We start from the raw sequence: 14,560 nt of genomic DNA on the forward strand, positions 1-14,560 counted from the left end.
TATTGAGTCATTGGTCAGATTCAGGACCAGGGTATTGAGTCATTGGTCAGATACAGGACCAGGGTATTGAGTCATTGGTCAGATTCAGGACCAGGGTATTGAGTCATTGGTCAGATACAGGACCAGGGTATTGAGTCATTGGTCAGATACAGGACCAGGGTATTGAGTCATTGGTCAGATACAGGACCAGGGTATTGAGTCATTGGTCAGATACAGGACCAGGGTATTGAGTCATTGGTCAGATACAGGACCAGGGTATTGAGTCATTGGTCAGATACAGGACCAGGGTATTGAGTCATTGGTCAGATACAGGACCAGGGTATTGGGTCATTGGTCAGATACAGGACCAGGGTATTGAGTCATTGGTCAGATACAGGACCAGGGTATTGAGTCATTGGTCAGATTCAGGACCAGGGTATTGAGTCATTGGTCAGATACAGGACCAGGGTATTGAGTCATTGGTCAGATACAGGACCAGGGTATTGAGTCATTGGTCAGATACAGGACCAGGGTATTGAGTCATTGGTCAGATTCAGGACCAGGGTATTGGGTCATTGGTCAGATACAGGACCAGGGTATTGAGTCATTGGTCAGATTCAGGACCAGGGTATTGAGTCATTGGTCAGATTCAGGACCAGGGTATTGAGTCATTGGTCAGATTCAGGACCAGGGTATTGAGTCATTGGTCAGATACAGGACCAGGGTATTTAGTCATTGGTCAGATACAGGACCAGGGTATTGGGTCATTGGTCAGGAACAGGACCAGGGTATTGGGTCATTGGTCATCATGACTAGCTGTCAGGCACTAGACTGTGCCCACTGTGTGTTTCAGAGTCATGTGTCTGTCTCACAGGACTCCTGTGCTTTCCTGCCAGATGTTCTATCCTTTTTGATCTGCCCTCTCATATCCCAATGGACCAGATGGAATAACAGCATGAATAAAACTTCACAGCCTCTGTATACCAATCAGTGGAGGCTGGGGGTAAGAGGCAAAGGAGGATGGGCTCATTGTAATGGCTGGAATGGAATGAATGGAACGGAATCAAACATGTGGTTTCCATATGTTTGTGTTTGATACCGTACCAATTATACCATTCCAGATATTACAATGAGCTATAGCTCCCCCTGCCATCCTCCTCTGATCCCAATGGATAGATATTAGAAATGACATTGGCTTTTTTGGGGTCCAGCCCAGCAGATACACGCCTGACTCTACTAGCTAATAATCTTGAAGAGTTTGACTAGTTAAGTTGTGTAAAAAAAGCAAAAAAAAGCAAAAGCCTGCCCAGCAGAAACCAAACTGACCCTCAGCAGATAAGAATGGCCATCCCTGGTGATCAGCCATTGATCCTGTTTATTACTAGACCAGTGCCTTGTTTCCCTACAACCACTATATTGACTCTTCCTAAGTTCACTGCAGCTCAGAAGCAGTCGCTGAAGTCACCTAGACTCCCATTGTTCCCCATGCACTGCTAGAGTAAAACAGAGGTCTAGTCAGCCCTGGCCCTGGCCCCAGCAGCAGTCACAGCTGTCCCAAACCCTGTAAACGCTCTGACTGAAGACAGACACCATCTGTTGCTTCTTTCTCTCTCTCTACTGTCATATCCTCTTTTGCCTGCTCTCTCTCTCCCCCTCTCTCTCCCTCTCTCTCCTCTCTCTCCTCCTACTCCCTTTCTCCCTCTCTCTCTCTCCTCCTACTCCCTCGCTCTCCTCCTACTCCCTCTCTCTCCTCCTACTCCCTCTCTCCTCTCTCTCTCCTCCTACTCCCTCCCCCCTCTCGCTCTCCTCCTACTCTCCCTCTCCCTCGCTCTCTCTACTCCTTCCTCTTTTGCCTGCTCTTCCTCTTTCTCTCCTTCTCTCTCTCCCTCCCTTCTCCCCATCTTTCTGGTAGGGATAGGAATCCCCACCCCCATAGAAAATATGGTTGATGTTTCTCTTGGCATGTAATGTTTGCAGCTCTGGCTGACTTCCTGTTTAGCGGGCAGTGGAGTGGAGGGAAGATTCCTGCAGCAGGCCTGAAGGGAGAAAAAGAGCAGCATGTAGAAACTGAAAAAGAAACAGATTATGTATTTTAAAGTTACTGGGAAGCCATGTTAAACTTGTGCAGAGTACATGTTTATAGTGCTAGTTAGCGAGTGTCTGATGATGAGATTGGTTGATTTTCTTACATAGTTACAAAACTGTAAAATATCTCCAGTAAAGAGTGTGTTTATTTAGGTAGAATCTTAAATGAGCGTTACAGTAAGAGCTGACTGAACAATAACAACCATCATCCTACACCATATAGCCCATGTTGACAAACATACAGTCTACACCATATAGCCCATGTTGACAAGCATACAGTCTACACCATATAGCCCATGTTGACAAACATACAGTCTACACCATATAGCCCATGTTGACAAACATACAGTCTACACCATATAGCCCATGTTGACACACTTACAGTCTACACCAGTGTCTCTCAACCCTCCTCTGCTTCCTCAGGCCCAGCACAGAGACACCTACGTGGAAGAGCGGTATGGGAAGTACAACCTGAGCGACCCGTTCCTGGCTCTGCAGAGGGACAGCGATGCCTTGGGAGGGCAGAGCTCTGGGTACCACCAGGCTGCAGCATGCTTCAGCCCCCTGGCTGTACTCAAGCTGGTGGTCACCCACTGCAGGAAGATGCAGGAGAAGATGCTGGCCCAACTAGCTGCAGCTGAGAGCAGGCACAGGAAGGTAGGTCTGGGGCTGGCGCTTGGGCAGTGGATGAAGATGGGTTTGGGACTGGAACTGGTGCTGCAGCTGGGACTGGGTTTGGGACTGGAGCTGGGACTGCAGCTGGGACTGGGTTTGGGACTGGGGCTGCAGCTGCAGCTGCAGCTGGGACTGGGGTTGAGACTGGGTGTGGGACTGGGACTGCAGCTGGGACTGGGTTTGGGACTGGGGCTGCAGCTGCAGCTGGGACTGGGGTTGAGACTGGGTGTGGGACTGGGGCTGCAGCTGGGACTGGGTTTGGGACTGGGGCTGCAGCTGCAGCTGGGACTGGGGTTGGGACTGGAGCTGGGACTGCAGCTGGGACTGGGTTTGGGACTGGAGCTGGGGCTGCAGCTGGGACTGGGTTTGGGACTGGAGCTGGGGCTGCAGCTGCAGCTGGGACTGGGGTTGAGACTGGGGCTTCAGCTGGGACTGGAGCTGGAGCTGCAGCTGGGACTGGGGTTGAGACTGGCTATGAGACTGGGGTTTAGATGCCAACCCCGTCACTCTTGATTAGATTAATAATAAACTAGCTGGCTACCAAAGCATAACTAATCAGGAGGGGCTATTTTCCACCTTGACCCAGGGAAGTATTTAGTGAGCAGAATATCCTAACCTGAGAACTGATCATTTCTGTGTCTCTGTCTCCCCCCTGGGGTTGTGTCAGGCCATTGCAGATCTGGAGGAAGAGAGGAGAAGGCATGCAGAGGACACAGCCGAGGGCGATGATGTCACTTGCATCCTGGAAAAGGAGAGGGAACGCCTCTTGCAACAGGTAGAGTTAACATCGATATCTGAGTGATGATAACTGCTATGGGCTATTTAGTTTTTATCCATTGTAACCTATTCTACTCTATTCTGTGCCTTTAGCTGGAGTTTGAGCGAGGCCAGTTGTGTCGTCTGGAGAAGGAACAGAAGAAGGTCCTGGAGCAGCTGGAGGAGGAGCGGGTGCAGCATAAGCAGCTCTCCTCTGCCCTGGCCAAGGAGTGCAAGTGGGCCAGCCAGCGGGCCCTGGAGGAGGGCCACCGCCTGGCTGGGGCAGGCCGTAGGCTGGAGAAGGAGCAGGGAGAAGTCCTTGCCCTGAGGGCTGAGCTGCAGGAGGAGAGGAGGAGGGCCCTGCAGATAGAGGCCAGGGTGGAGGAGCAGCTGGCTGAGTTCGATACGGAGAGGGAGCAGCTCCGCTCCCGGCTCAAGAAAGAGGAGGCCCAGTGCTGCCAGCTGCGGGAGCAGGTGGAGGCCCTGAAGAGAGAGCTGCAGGGAGAGAGGGGAGCTGAGGATGAGAGGAGAGAATATCCTGTGGACACCAGTGGAGGGTCACCACCACCACCCCCACACCCCAGCCAGGCAGAAGGGGGCGAGACTGAGGAACCTAAAGTCAACGGGCACCATGACTGCCCCAGAGAGGAGCAGGTGCCAGCCCTTCCTGACAGTTTGGGCCAGGACAACTGGAGTGAGAACAGCAGCTCTGTCCTGGAGTCCCCTGCCCTCCTGACCAAAATTCTATCCCCCTGCAGCACGGGGCCCTCCTCTGTCATCTCCTCCCCATGCTCCTCTCCTCAGCTGGCCACCAGCCCCAGCTACCAGTCCTCCTACCAGGTAGGCATCAACCATCGCTTCCACGCTGCTCGCCACAAGTTTCAGGGCCACACTGACCCAGAGCAGCAACAGCAGCAGCAGGGTGGAGGAGGGGGTGGTAGCCTGCCTCACTCCCCCAGAGACCTGTCCCCAACCCCCAGCCCATCCCCTGAGCCCGTCTCTGTCCCTGTCCACAGCCCGGCCAAGCAGCTGGCCCGCAGCACCGTCACCCAGGTCCTGTCCCGCTTCACAGTCCAGCAGGGGGCCAAACCTCCGCCACCCAATAGTTCTCCCTTTGGCACTGACTACCGTAACCTGGCCCTGGCCCCCTCCTCCCCTGTCATCCCCAGGGCCTCTGGTGCTGCTCTGCCTCTGGGGGTCCGCTCACCTACCATCCCCCGAGCAGAGAGGGGCAACCCGCCCCCCATCCCCCCTAAGAAGCCTGCCCTGGCCCAGTCTCCAGCGTCGCCCATCCCTGGTACCAGAGCCAACCACTTCCCTGAGCTGTCTGGAAGCTGTGGTCTCACCAGCAGCCAGGAGAATGTTAAAGAGCTGGATATGGTGGTGTCCTCCACCAGCTAGTCTAGCCTGCTACTGGGTGCTACTAGCGCTGTTCTTTTACACTGCTCACACGTTTGTATGCAGAGAGACGCTCCAAAGCACTGTCAAGTTAACTGCATTGATTGGATTTTTTTTTTACATGCGGTCCATTTCATTCTTCTATAGCGCTATACACTGAGTTGACAAAACATTAGGAACACCTTCCTAATATTGACTTGCACCCTCTTTTAGCCCTCAGAACCGCCTCAATTTGTTGGGACATGGACTCTACAAGGTGTCCAATGCTTCCCACAGTTGTATCAAGCTGGCTGGATGTCCTTTGGACCATTCTTGATACACACGGGAAACGTTTGAGCGTGAAAAACCCGTTGCAGTTCTTGTACCCCGTTCAAAGGCACTTAAACCTTTTGTCTTGCCCATTCACCCTGTCCATGTCTCAATTGTCTCAAGGCTAAAACATCCTGATTTAACTTGTCTCCTCCCCTTCATGTACACTAATTTAAGTGAATTTAACAAGTGACATCAATAAGGGATCATAGCTTTAACATGGATTCACCTGGTCCGTCTGTCATGGAATGAGCAGGTGTTCCTAATGTTTTGTACACGCACTGTAGATATATTTGTACGTATCAATTTTTTGCTTTCTGAATCGTAGTAAATAAAATAACAATAATAAGAAATAATAATAATAATAATAATAGCATAAGTTTATTCAGTAAAATGGTGAAAAACAGGCAAAAATGCATGTCAGTTGCTGCGTACAGTCATGGGCCAATCAAATCTCTCTCTCTGCAGTACTTATAATCAGGGTTGGGCTCAATTCAGAATGTTGGAATTGACTCCCATTCAACTCATGAGTTGAAATTGAATTGGCCACACCCCACAAGATGTAGAATTTGAGGGAGTGACAGGAAGTGGAATTTAATTCAGTACAATTCAAAGAAATTCCACTCAGTCATAGAACATGAGAGTTTCATTGAATCTGACAGGTCACATTTCCAGTTACCAAATAATATATCACTTTTCTCTGGAAACAGTGTTCATATACTTTCTTCACCTCTGTGCTTAGAATAGCCTATTATATTTCCTCCAAGCATTTCATTTGTTTGGCTTCTATTTGAAGGCCTCAGGGTCAACTTGATGGATATACTAATGCATTCTGGGAAATGTAGTATTTTCTCAATATTGAACAACATTTAAGTGATTAATGAAATACAGTTTGTCCTGAAAATCAATTGTTTCAATAATATATTCATGTATATAATGACATGTTTGATGTACAAGATGTACAGTATATTTGTATGGACTACACCCAATATAGAATAGGCATTTGAATTGCATTGCATTTCCCTGAATTCAATTCTATTTCCTTTCAATCAAATTAAAATTTAAATTCGGTATCCTGTTGACTACTTCAATTCAAATTCAATTCAAATTCAGTAATTGTATTGGAATTTATGAGACATTCTCAATTACATTCTGAATTGAGTCCAACACTGCTTATAATACAGCTTCGGAAATTGAGTTAGGAAATATGCATATCTCTAAATCAGGATTTGGATTTAGCCTACTTTGTTGTTCTGGAAATACTGAATAAAATAAGAGAGTTTATCCTGAACTTCAGAGTTTAATAATGAAACTGGGCGGCTTATAAACCCATTATATTTCCTAACATGGCACATGATTTTAACATTCTGTATCTTCAAGTCTTGATCAGTTGACAATATGTATAATGTATACAGTATTATTATTAATATCATGTATTATGTGTATAGTAATTACTATAAAAAAATTATATTTTCTCTCATACCAATGGTTAATTCGGTTTTTATATGGTACATCAGCATTAAATGTTACCTTAGTACATCACTTGGCTGTCAGGACTGGTAATCAGCATTGCTACATGGTTTAGTAAGACAATAAAGTATTATATTATAGTTATAGTATTACATAGAATTTACTGTACTATAACTTGTGTTATTTACCCCATAGCTATTCTGGCAATGATGATGGGGTAGTTGTGGGGGAAAATATCAACGTATTATACATCATAAAAATGTAATATATTGTAGTATTGTCACTTAATGATTTCTGCTTGCATTTGATGTTAATTTCATTGAATATGATCTTAAAGATCCAATGCAGACATTTTTATCTCAATATCAATGAATTACTGGGTGACATTTAAGTACCTTACTGTGATTGTTTTCAATTAAAATGTTCAAATAGAAACAAAAAATAGCTTTTTAGCAAAACCAAATATGGACCAACTCCATATTAATGCCCATGATTTTGGAATGAGATGTTCGACGAGCAGGTACTTTTTGGCCATGTAGTGTATGTATACACAGCACAATTCACAGCACAATTCTATTTTACAGTACTCAGATTATTATGTATTGTACTGCATTGCATAACCTTTTAAACTTCCATGCATATGATTGAATGTTAATGATTTTTTATACCATGCTAATCATATGATTTGTTCCAGTATTATCCATGATGGATATAAAATGAGTCCGCTCACTTCCTCGCCCTCACTGTATCTATTTATATATCTATTGATCAATAACCCTGGTCTGGTAGTTTCCAACGCACATTAAAAGATCTGACCATGCTTTTCTGTATTTACTGGTTGTCCACTGCTTTCTTCTGGTCTATGAGAGAATCTCCATTGCATTTCCTTGATTCCTTGCGTCCTCTCTCCTCGTGTCATTCACAAAACCCATTGGATGAGAAAGTCATAGGGGCGGGAACTCTAACCTTCTGATCCAATGGATTTTGAGAAGGAGGTGAGGAGAGAGTATGTGAGGAATCATGGAAATGCATGCAATTGAAATTGTTCCTCTTTTGAATCCCACTATTTGTGGTCCTATCCACCAGGTGTCCCTGTTTCATTATGTAGCAGGCAAAGGTACTCACGCTCGCTGTCTCTGGTATAAAGCCCACAGTCAACAGATAACACTGGAAAATCACTGTGTACACACACCTCTACTACACACACAATGAATGGCGCTCGCTCTAATGACAGCCAACAGAAAAGGATTGGACTTAACAGCTCTGGTTAAAGTTAAATAAAGGTTAAATGAAAATAAAATATGTAAAGTTGTAATTACCACACCACTTACAACTTTCCCATGAATAAGGCATTGATGCTTCAACCCAAAACATGCATGTTGTATTCTTCTGGTATGTGATCGTCTTTTGGGTGTTGACTCAATCAAGAGTAGCACAAAGGCAGCCACGAGCTGTTGTGAAATTGCAAATAAAATGAAGAACAGGAAGGCCTCTACACTGTTTATGCTCCCAATTCAAGCGGTGAATATTTTCTGTTCTTCACATGTATTCTTTATTAGCCCAGCACCTACGTTTTTTAAGGATTTGAGTATGACCACAAACTTTTCAATTGAAATAGTGTAATTTTTTTTCAACTTGTTTCATACAATCTGTAGTTTGAAATGTTACAGTGAAGTAGATGTATACAATTTCTGTCTCATCCAAAGTCAGTCCATTAGTAACCCAGCACTCCGTTGCTCATATTTAACATGTCTCCTATATGGTCCAACATGTTCCTTACTATGGCCCGGTATCTGAAGCCAAAGTTAAGTCATTTCAGAGTGAGTGACCTTATGGAGTGTGGAGCAGGTCAGGGTGTGCTGACCAACCGACCGGGGTAGCAGACCCGTTTCTCAGCAGTTCCTCCTCTCCTCTCCTGCCTGCATTGGAACAGAGCGGGTCACCTCCCCTGCTCCACTCACCTCATTAACATTCCTGTGTGGGACAGCAGGGCCGCATTGCGAGGCCAACACAGACATGTCTGGCCTCCAGCAAAGCTCTCTCAGTAAACACAGTCCCTGGATGATGAGCTGTGAGTGGCCACATCTGAGCTGCTGTGACAGGCTAGGGCTCAGGCAGGTCCTATCTGCCGGCCCGGGCTGAGGGCAGCTGAAGGCCAGAGCGGAGGCAGACTAAGCTCCCATGTCTGATGCCAGCCCATCATTTGACCTAGAGACATTTTACTGTCCTCTAAGACTAGTTTGCTAATGAAGCACTTTTTCTTAGAAAAGAAAGTGGTTCTTTAAGTAAAAATAGCACTAGAATAGCATAATGTCTGTTACCTCCACAACCAGGAGGTTCTACAACAGACTATGCTATAAATCGTTGTGGTACAGCATGAGAGAGCCAAGGGACATACTGTAGCAAGGTACAGTAATAAGACATGGTGTAGTTAGTAGGATGTGATATGATATCATCCTCAACTACCGGTAGGTGTGTCGGACAAGGTGTGAACAAAATTCACGCCAGAGAGGTCAAGGTGAACACATTAGCCATTGGGATTTACAGAGAGAATTTACAACCCCTTCACAGACCTCCAACCACAAAATATCCCGAGTGACTGTTCGCACTGTCCCGACCCTGTAAGAGGAGATCTATTAACAGGCCGAAGGAAGTGACATGCGGTAGTGGCTGGCTATGTCGCCATGTCGTCATCCAGGCCAGGACAGACATCTGATGGGACAGGCACAGTCTCTCCCCTGCCACTGTCCTCCTGTCCAAAATTAGCCTGGACCATGAGCCTGGCCCAGAATAGGAGGAATGGTCGCATTGTGGCATGGTGCTGAGCGCTCAGTCCACAACTGGAGCGTTCTAGACAGGGGGCACACTGGCCCATCACCTGCTTTCTGTAAAGCAATTTGTTATAGAGTTGTCACTGTAAAATCTACAGCCCGTCCAGGAGGTAAAGAAAGACAGGGTCATATGGATTTAGGACACCGCAGCCTGGGTCTGGCTGTGATGTAACCAAAGGAAGGACAAACACTTCAAGCTTAGCCAGTAGCTGTGGGTAGACACATCTTTTTTATGTACAGTGAAGCATGTATGCTCTGTTTTAAAATAAAAAGATTTGTGAGGCCAAAAACAACTGTGATGTGTCATGTCATATAATTAAGCAGACAATAATTGAATTAGGCTTCTGAATCCCCTGCTCCCCTCACTCCCAAGAGAGACACATATTGCGCCGCCGCTGTCCATGTGTTGGTCATTTTAGACCACTCCCAGAACCACCTCCACTGTCTATGTGTTGGTCATTTTAGACCACTCCCAGAACCACCTCCACTGTCTATGTGTTGGTCATTTTAGACCACTCCTAGAACCACCTCCACTGTTCATGTGTTGGTCATTTTAGACCACTCCTAGAACCACCTCCACTGTTCATGTGTTGGTCATTTTATACCACTCCCAGAACCAACTCCACTGTTCATGTGTTGGTCATTTTAGACCACTCCCAGAACCAACTCCACTGTTCATGTGTTGGTAATTTTATACCACTCCCAGAACCACCTCCACTGTCTATGTGTTGGTCATTTTAGACCACTCCCAGTACCACCTCCACTGTTCATGTGTTGGTAATTTTATACCACTCCCAGAACCAACTCCACTGTTCATGTGTTGGTAATTTTATACCACTCCCAGAACCACCTCCACTGTCCATGTGTTGGTCATTTTAGACCACTCCCAGAACCACCTCCACTGTTCATGTGTTGGTAATTTTATACCACTCCCAGAACCACCTCCACTGTCTATGTGTTGGTCATTTTAGACCACTCCCAGAACCACCTCCACTGTTCATGTGTTGGTAATTTTATACCACTCCCAGAACCACCTCCACTGTCTATGTGTTGGTCATTTTAGACCACTCCCAGAACCACCTCCACTGTTCATGTGTTGGTCATTTTAGACCACTCCCAGAACCCACTCCACTGTTCATGTGTTGGTCATTTTAGACCACTCCCAGAACCACCTCCACTGTTCATGTGTTGGTAATTTTATACCACTCCCAGAACCACCTCCACTGTTCATGTGTTGGTAATTTTATACCACTCCCAGAACCACCTCCACTGTTCATGTGTTGGTAATTTTAGACCACTCCCAGAACCCACTCCACTGTTCATGTGTTGGTCATTTTAGACCACTCCCAGTACCACCTCCACTGTTCATGTGTTGGTCATTTTAGACCACTCCCAGTACCACCTCCACTGTTCATGTGTTGGTCATTTTAGACCACTCCCAGAACCCACTCCACTGTTCATGTGTTGGTCATTTTAGACCACTCCCAGAACCACCTCCACTGTTCATGTGTTGGTCATTTTAGACCACTCCCAGAACCACCTCCACTGTTCATGTGTTGGTCATTTTAGACCACTCCCAGAACCACCTCCACTGTCTATGTGTTGGTCATTTTAGACCACTCCCAGAACCACCTCCACTGTTCATGTGTTGGTCATTTTAGACCACTCCCAGAACCACCTCCACTCTCCATGTGTTGGTCATTTTAGACCACTCCCAGAACCACCTCCACTGTTCATGTGTTGGTCATTTTAGACCACTCCCAGTACCACCTCCACTGTTCATGTGTTGGTCATTTTAGACCACTCCCAGAACCACCTCCACTGTCCATGTGTTGGTCATTTTAGAGCACTCCCAGAACCACCTCCACTGTTCATGTGTTGGTCATTTTAGACCACTCCCAGAACCACCTCCACTGTTCATGTGTTGGTCATTTTAGACCACTCCCAGAACCACCTCCACTCTCCATGTGTTGGTCATTTTAGACCACTCCCAGAACCACCTCCACTGTTCATGTGTTGGTCATTTTAGACCACTCCCAGAACCACCTCCACTGTTCATGTGTTGGTCATTTTATGCAGCTGCTGTATTGTTGTTTGACCTTTACTTAGGTCTCTGACTAATGCTCCTGGATTTGTGCTGATTATTATGACCCAACACATTCACACATGCTCCCATTGTCCAGCAGCCTCTTCCCTAGCTGCTCACACATAGCACCTATCAACTACAAATGAACTGTGATAAGTACAAGGCCAGGAGTGTCCTTGAACATAGCTCTTTGTTTCCACATTAGCCAGACGAGCTGATGAATACTATCAGGCCAGAGCCATGTCTGTAGTGACAGTAAGATACCATGCACTTCCATTGAATAAAAATATGCTGTGAACCTAAACTGTGATGTTGAGTATTGAGTCGGCCGCTGGGTGTTTGTTTGACAGGTAAGTGGCTGTAAGTCAGGAGAAGTCCATGGATCTGACCTGAAGGTCAGGTTGAGTTTTTCATGACCAGACCTAACTGAGTACAGCGGGCCGGCAGCGACAGAGCTTCTGCTCTTCTTCTATATAGACCCAGTACATACATGTCTTATTCTATATAGACCCAGTACATACATGTCTTATTCTATATAGACCCAGTACATACATGTCTTATTCTATATAGACCCAGTACATACATGTCTTATTCTATATAGACCCAGTACATACATGTCTTATTCTATATAGACCCAGTACATACATGTCTTATTCTATATAGACCCAGTACATACATGTCTTATTCTATATAGACCCAGTACATACATGTCTTATTCTATATAGACCCAGTACATACATGTCTTATTCTATATAGACCCAGTACATACATGTCTTATTCTATATAGACCCAGTACATACATGTCTTATTCTATATAGACCCAGTACATACATTTCTTATTCTATATAGACCCAGTACATACATTTCTTATTCTATATGGAGACCCAGGACATACATTTCTTATTCTATATGGACACCCAGTTCATACATTTCTTATTCTATATGCAGACCCAGTACATACATGTCTTATTCTATATACACACCTAGTACATACATTTCTTATTCTATATGGACACCCAGTACATACATTCATTGTTCTATAGATAGACCCAGGACATACATTTCGTATTCTATATGCAGACCCAGGACATACATTTCATATTCTACAGATAGACCCAGTACATACCTTTCTTATTCTATATGCAGACCCAGTACATACATGTCTTATTCTATATGCAGACCCAGTACATACATGTCTTATTCTATATGCAGACCCAGTACATACATGTCTTATTCTATATAAACACCCAGGACATAACTTTCTTATTCTATATGCAGACCCAGTACATACATGTATTATTCTATATGCAGACCCAGTACATACATGTATTATTCTATATGCAGACCCAGTACATACATTTCTTATTATATATGGACACCCAGTACATACATTCATTGTTCTATAGATAGACCCAGTACATACCTTTCTTATTCTATATGCAGACCCAGTACATACATGTCTTATTCTATATAAACACCCAGGACATACCTTTCTTATTCTATATGCAGACCCAGTACATACCTTTCTTATTCTATATGCAGACCCAGTACATACCTTTCTTATTCTATATACACACCCATGACATACCTTTCTTATTCTATATACACACCCAGGACATACATTTCTTATTCTATATGCAGACCCAGTATATACATGTATTATTCTATATGCAGACCCAGTACATACATTTTCCTGGCTTTAAGGTTCAACTTCTCTTGTTTTTTCCCTCTCAACCTTTATGATCTCCTGCTCTTCAAATAAATACACTCACGGTCTCTTCTCAAGAGTTATCAAGATGACCATGCTACAAAGGAAAACACTTACTTTATCCTCACAATTGATAAGTGATCCATAAGGTATTTTCTCTAAAGGTTGAAGGTTATATAGGTGAGGTTACTGTATGGGATAGGGTTAGGGGTATAGCGTTTATTTTTGTACACAAAAATCATATATTTGAGAGACAATGTACTCCGTTCTTTGTAGTAGACTATGGTCTGATAGTGAAGGGAAAACTTAGTCGGTTGCACAACTGAATGTGTCTTCCGCAGTTAACCCAGCCCCTCTGAATATTCGGTGGGCTGCCTTAATTCACGTCATCGACGCCTGGGGAGCAGTTGTTGTTGGCGGTTAACTGTCTTGCTCAAGGGCAGAAAGAACGGCAGATTTTTCCACCTCGCTGGCTCAAGGATTCAAACTATCGGCCTTTTGGTTACTGGCCCAGTGCTCTTAACCACTAGATTACCTGCCACCCCGTGGTGACAACCATTCACTCTCAAAGGCATCCAGCTGGGATCCAATGGCAGGCCAAGCATGTGCTGAAACAGCTAACCAGGCCAGGCCAGGCCAAGCATGTGCTGAAACAGCCAACCAGGCCAGGCCAGGCCAAGCATGTGCTGAAACAGCCAACCAGGCCAGGCCAGGCCAAGCATGTGCTGAAACAGCCAACCAGGCCAGGCCAGGCAAAGCCTGTGCTGAAACAGCCAACCAGGCCAGGCCAGGCAAAGCATGTGCTGAAACAGCCAACCAGGTCAGGCCAGGCCAAGCATGTGCTGAAACAGCTAACCAGGCCAGGCCAGGCCAGGCCAAGCATGTGCTGAAACAGCTAACCAGGCCAGGCCAGGCCAAGCATGTGCTGAAACAGCTAACCAGGCCAGGCCAGGCCAGGCCAAGCATGTGCTGAAACAGCCAACCAGGCCAGGCCAGGCCAAGCATGTGCTGAAACAGCTAACCAGGCCAGGCCAGGCCAAGCATGTGCTGAAACAGTCAACCAGGCCAGGCCAGGCCAAGCGTGTGCTGAAACAGCCCCCCCCCTCCCCCCCCTGGACAGATTATGAGGCCTTTCAGTCTATCTCTATGGAGATACCAAGTTCCTAGTTAATGATGTGTCAAAGCATGAAAGCTTGACCTCTCATAGTTGAAGGTGCCCCAAGCAAAACTTTCTCCAGCGCTGGCTGTGCTGACACAATGAAA

General features: G+C 45.7%; 1 protein-coding gene across 1 annotated transcript in view; it reads left to right on the forward strand.

The window, feature by feature from the left end:
• LOC129851403 (CTTNBP2 N-terminal-like protein) overlaps positions 1-7,502 on the forward strand; it is a 29,453-nt gene extending 21,951 nt beyond the window's left edge. The window contains exons 3-5 of the mRNA XM_055917914.1: positions 2,488-2,721; positions 3,407-3,514; positions 3,610-7,502. Coding sequence (XP_055773889.1) covers positions 2,488-2,721; positions 3,407-3,514; positions 3,610-4,896 — 1,629 coding nt within the window. The 3' untranslated portion in view covers positions 4,897-7,502. The remainder of the gene's footprint in view (positions 1-2,487; positions 2,722-3,406; positions 3,515-3,609) is intronic.
• The last annotated feature ends 7,058 nt before the right edge of the window (positions 7,503-14,560 follow it).

This window comes from Salvelinus fontinalis, chromosome 3 (genome assembly GCF_029448725.1).
Source record: "Salvelinus fontinalis isolate EN_2023a chromosome 3, ASM2944872v1, whole genome shotgun sequence".
In the NCBI taxonomy this organism is placed as follows: Eukaryota; Metazoa; Chordata; class Actinopteri; order Salmoniformes; family Salmonidae; genus Salvelinus; species Salvelinus fontinalis.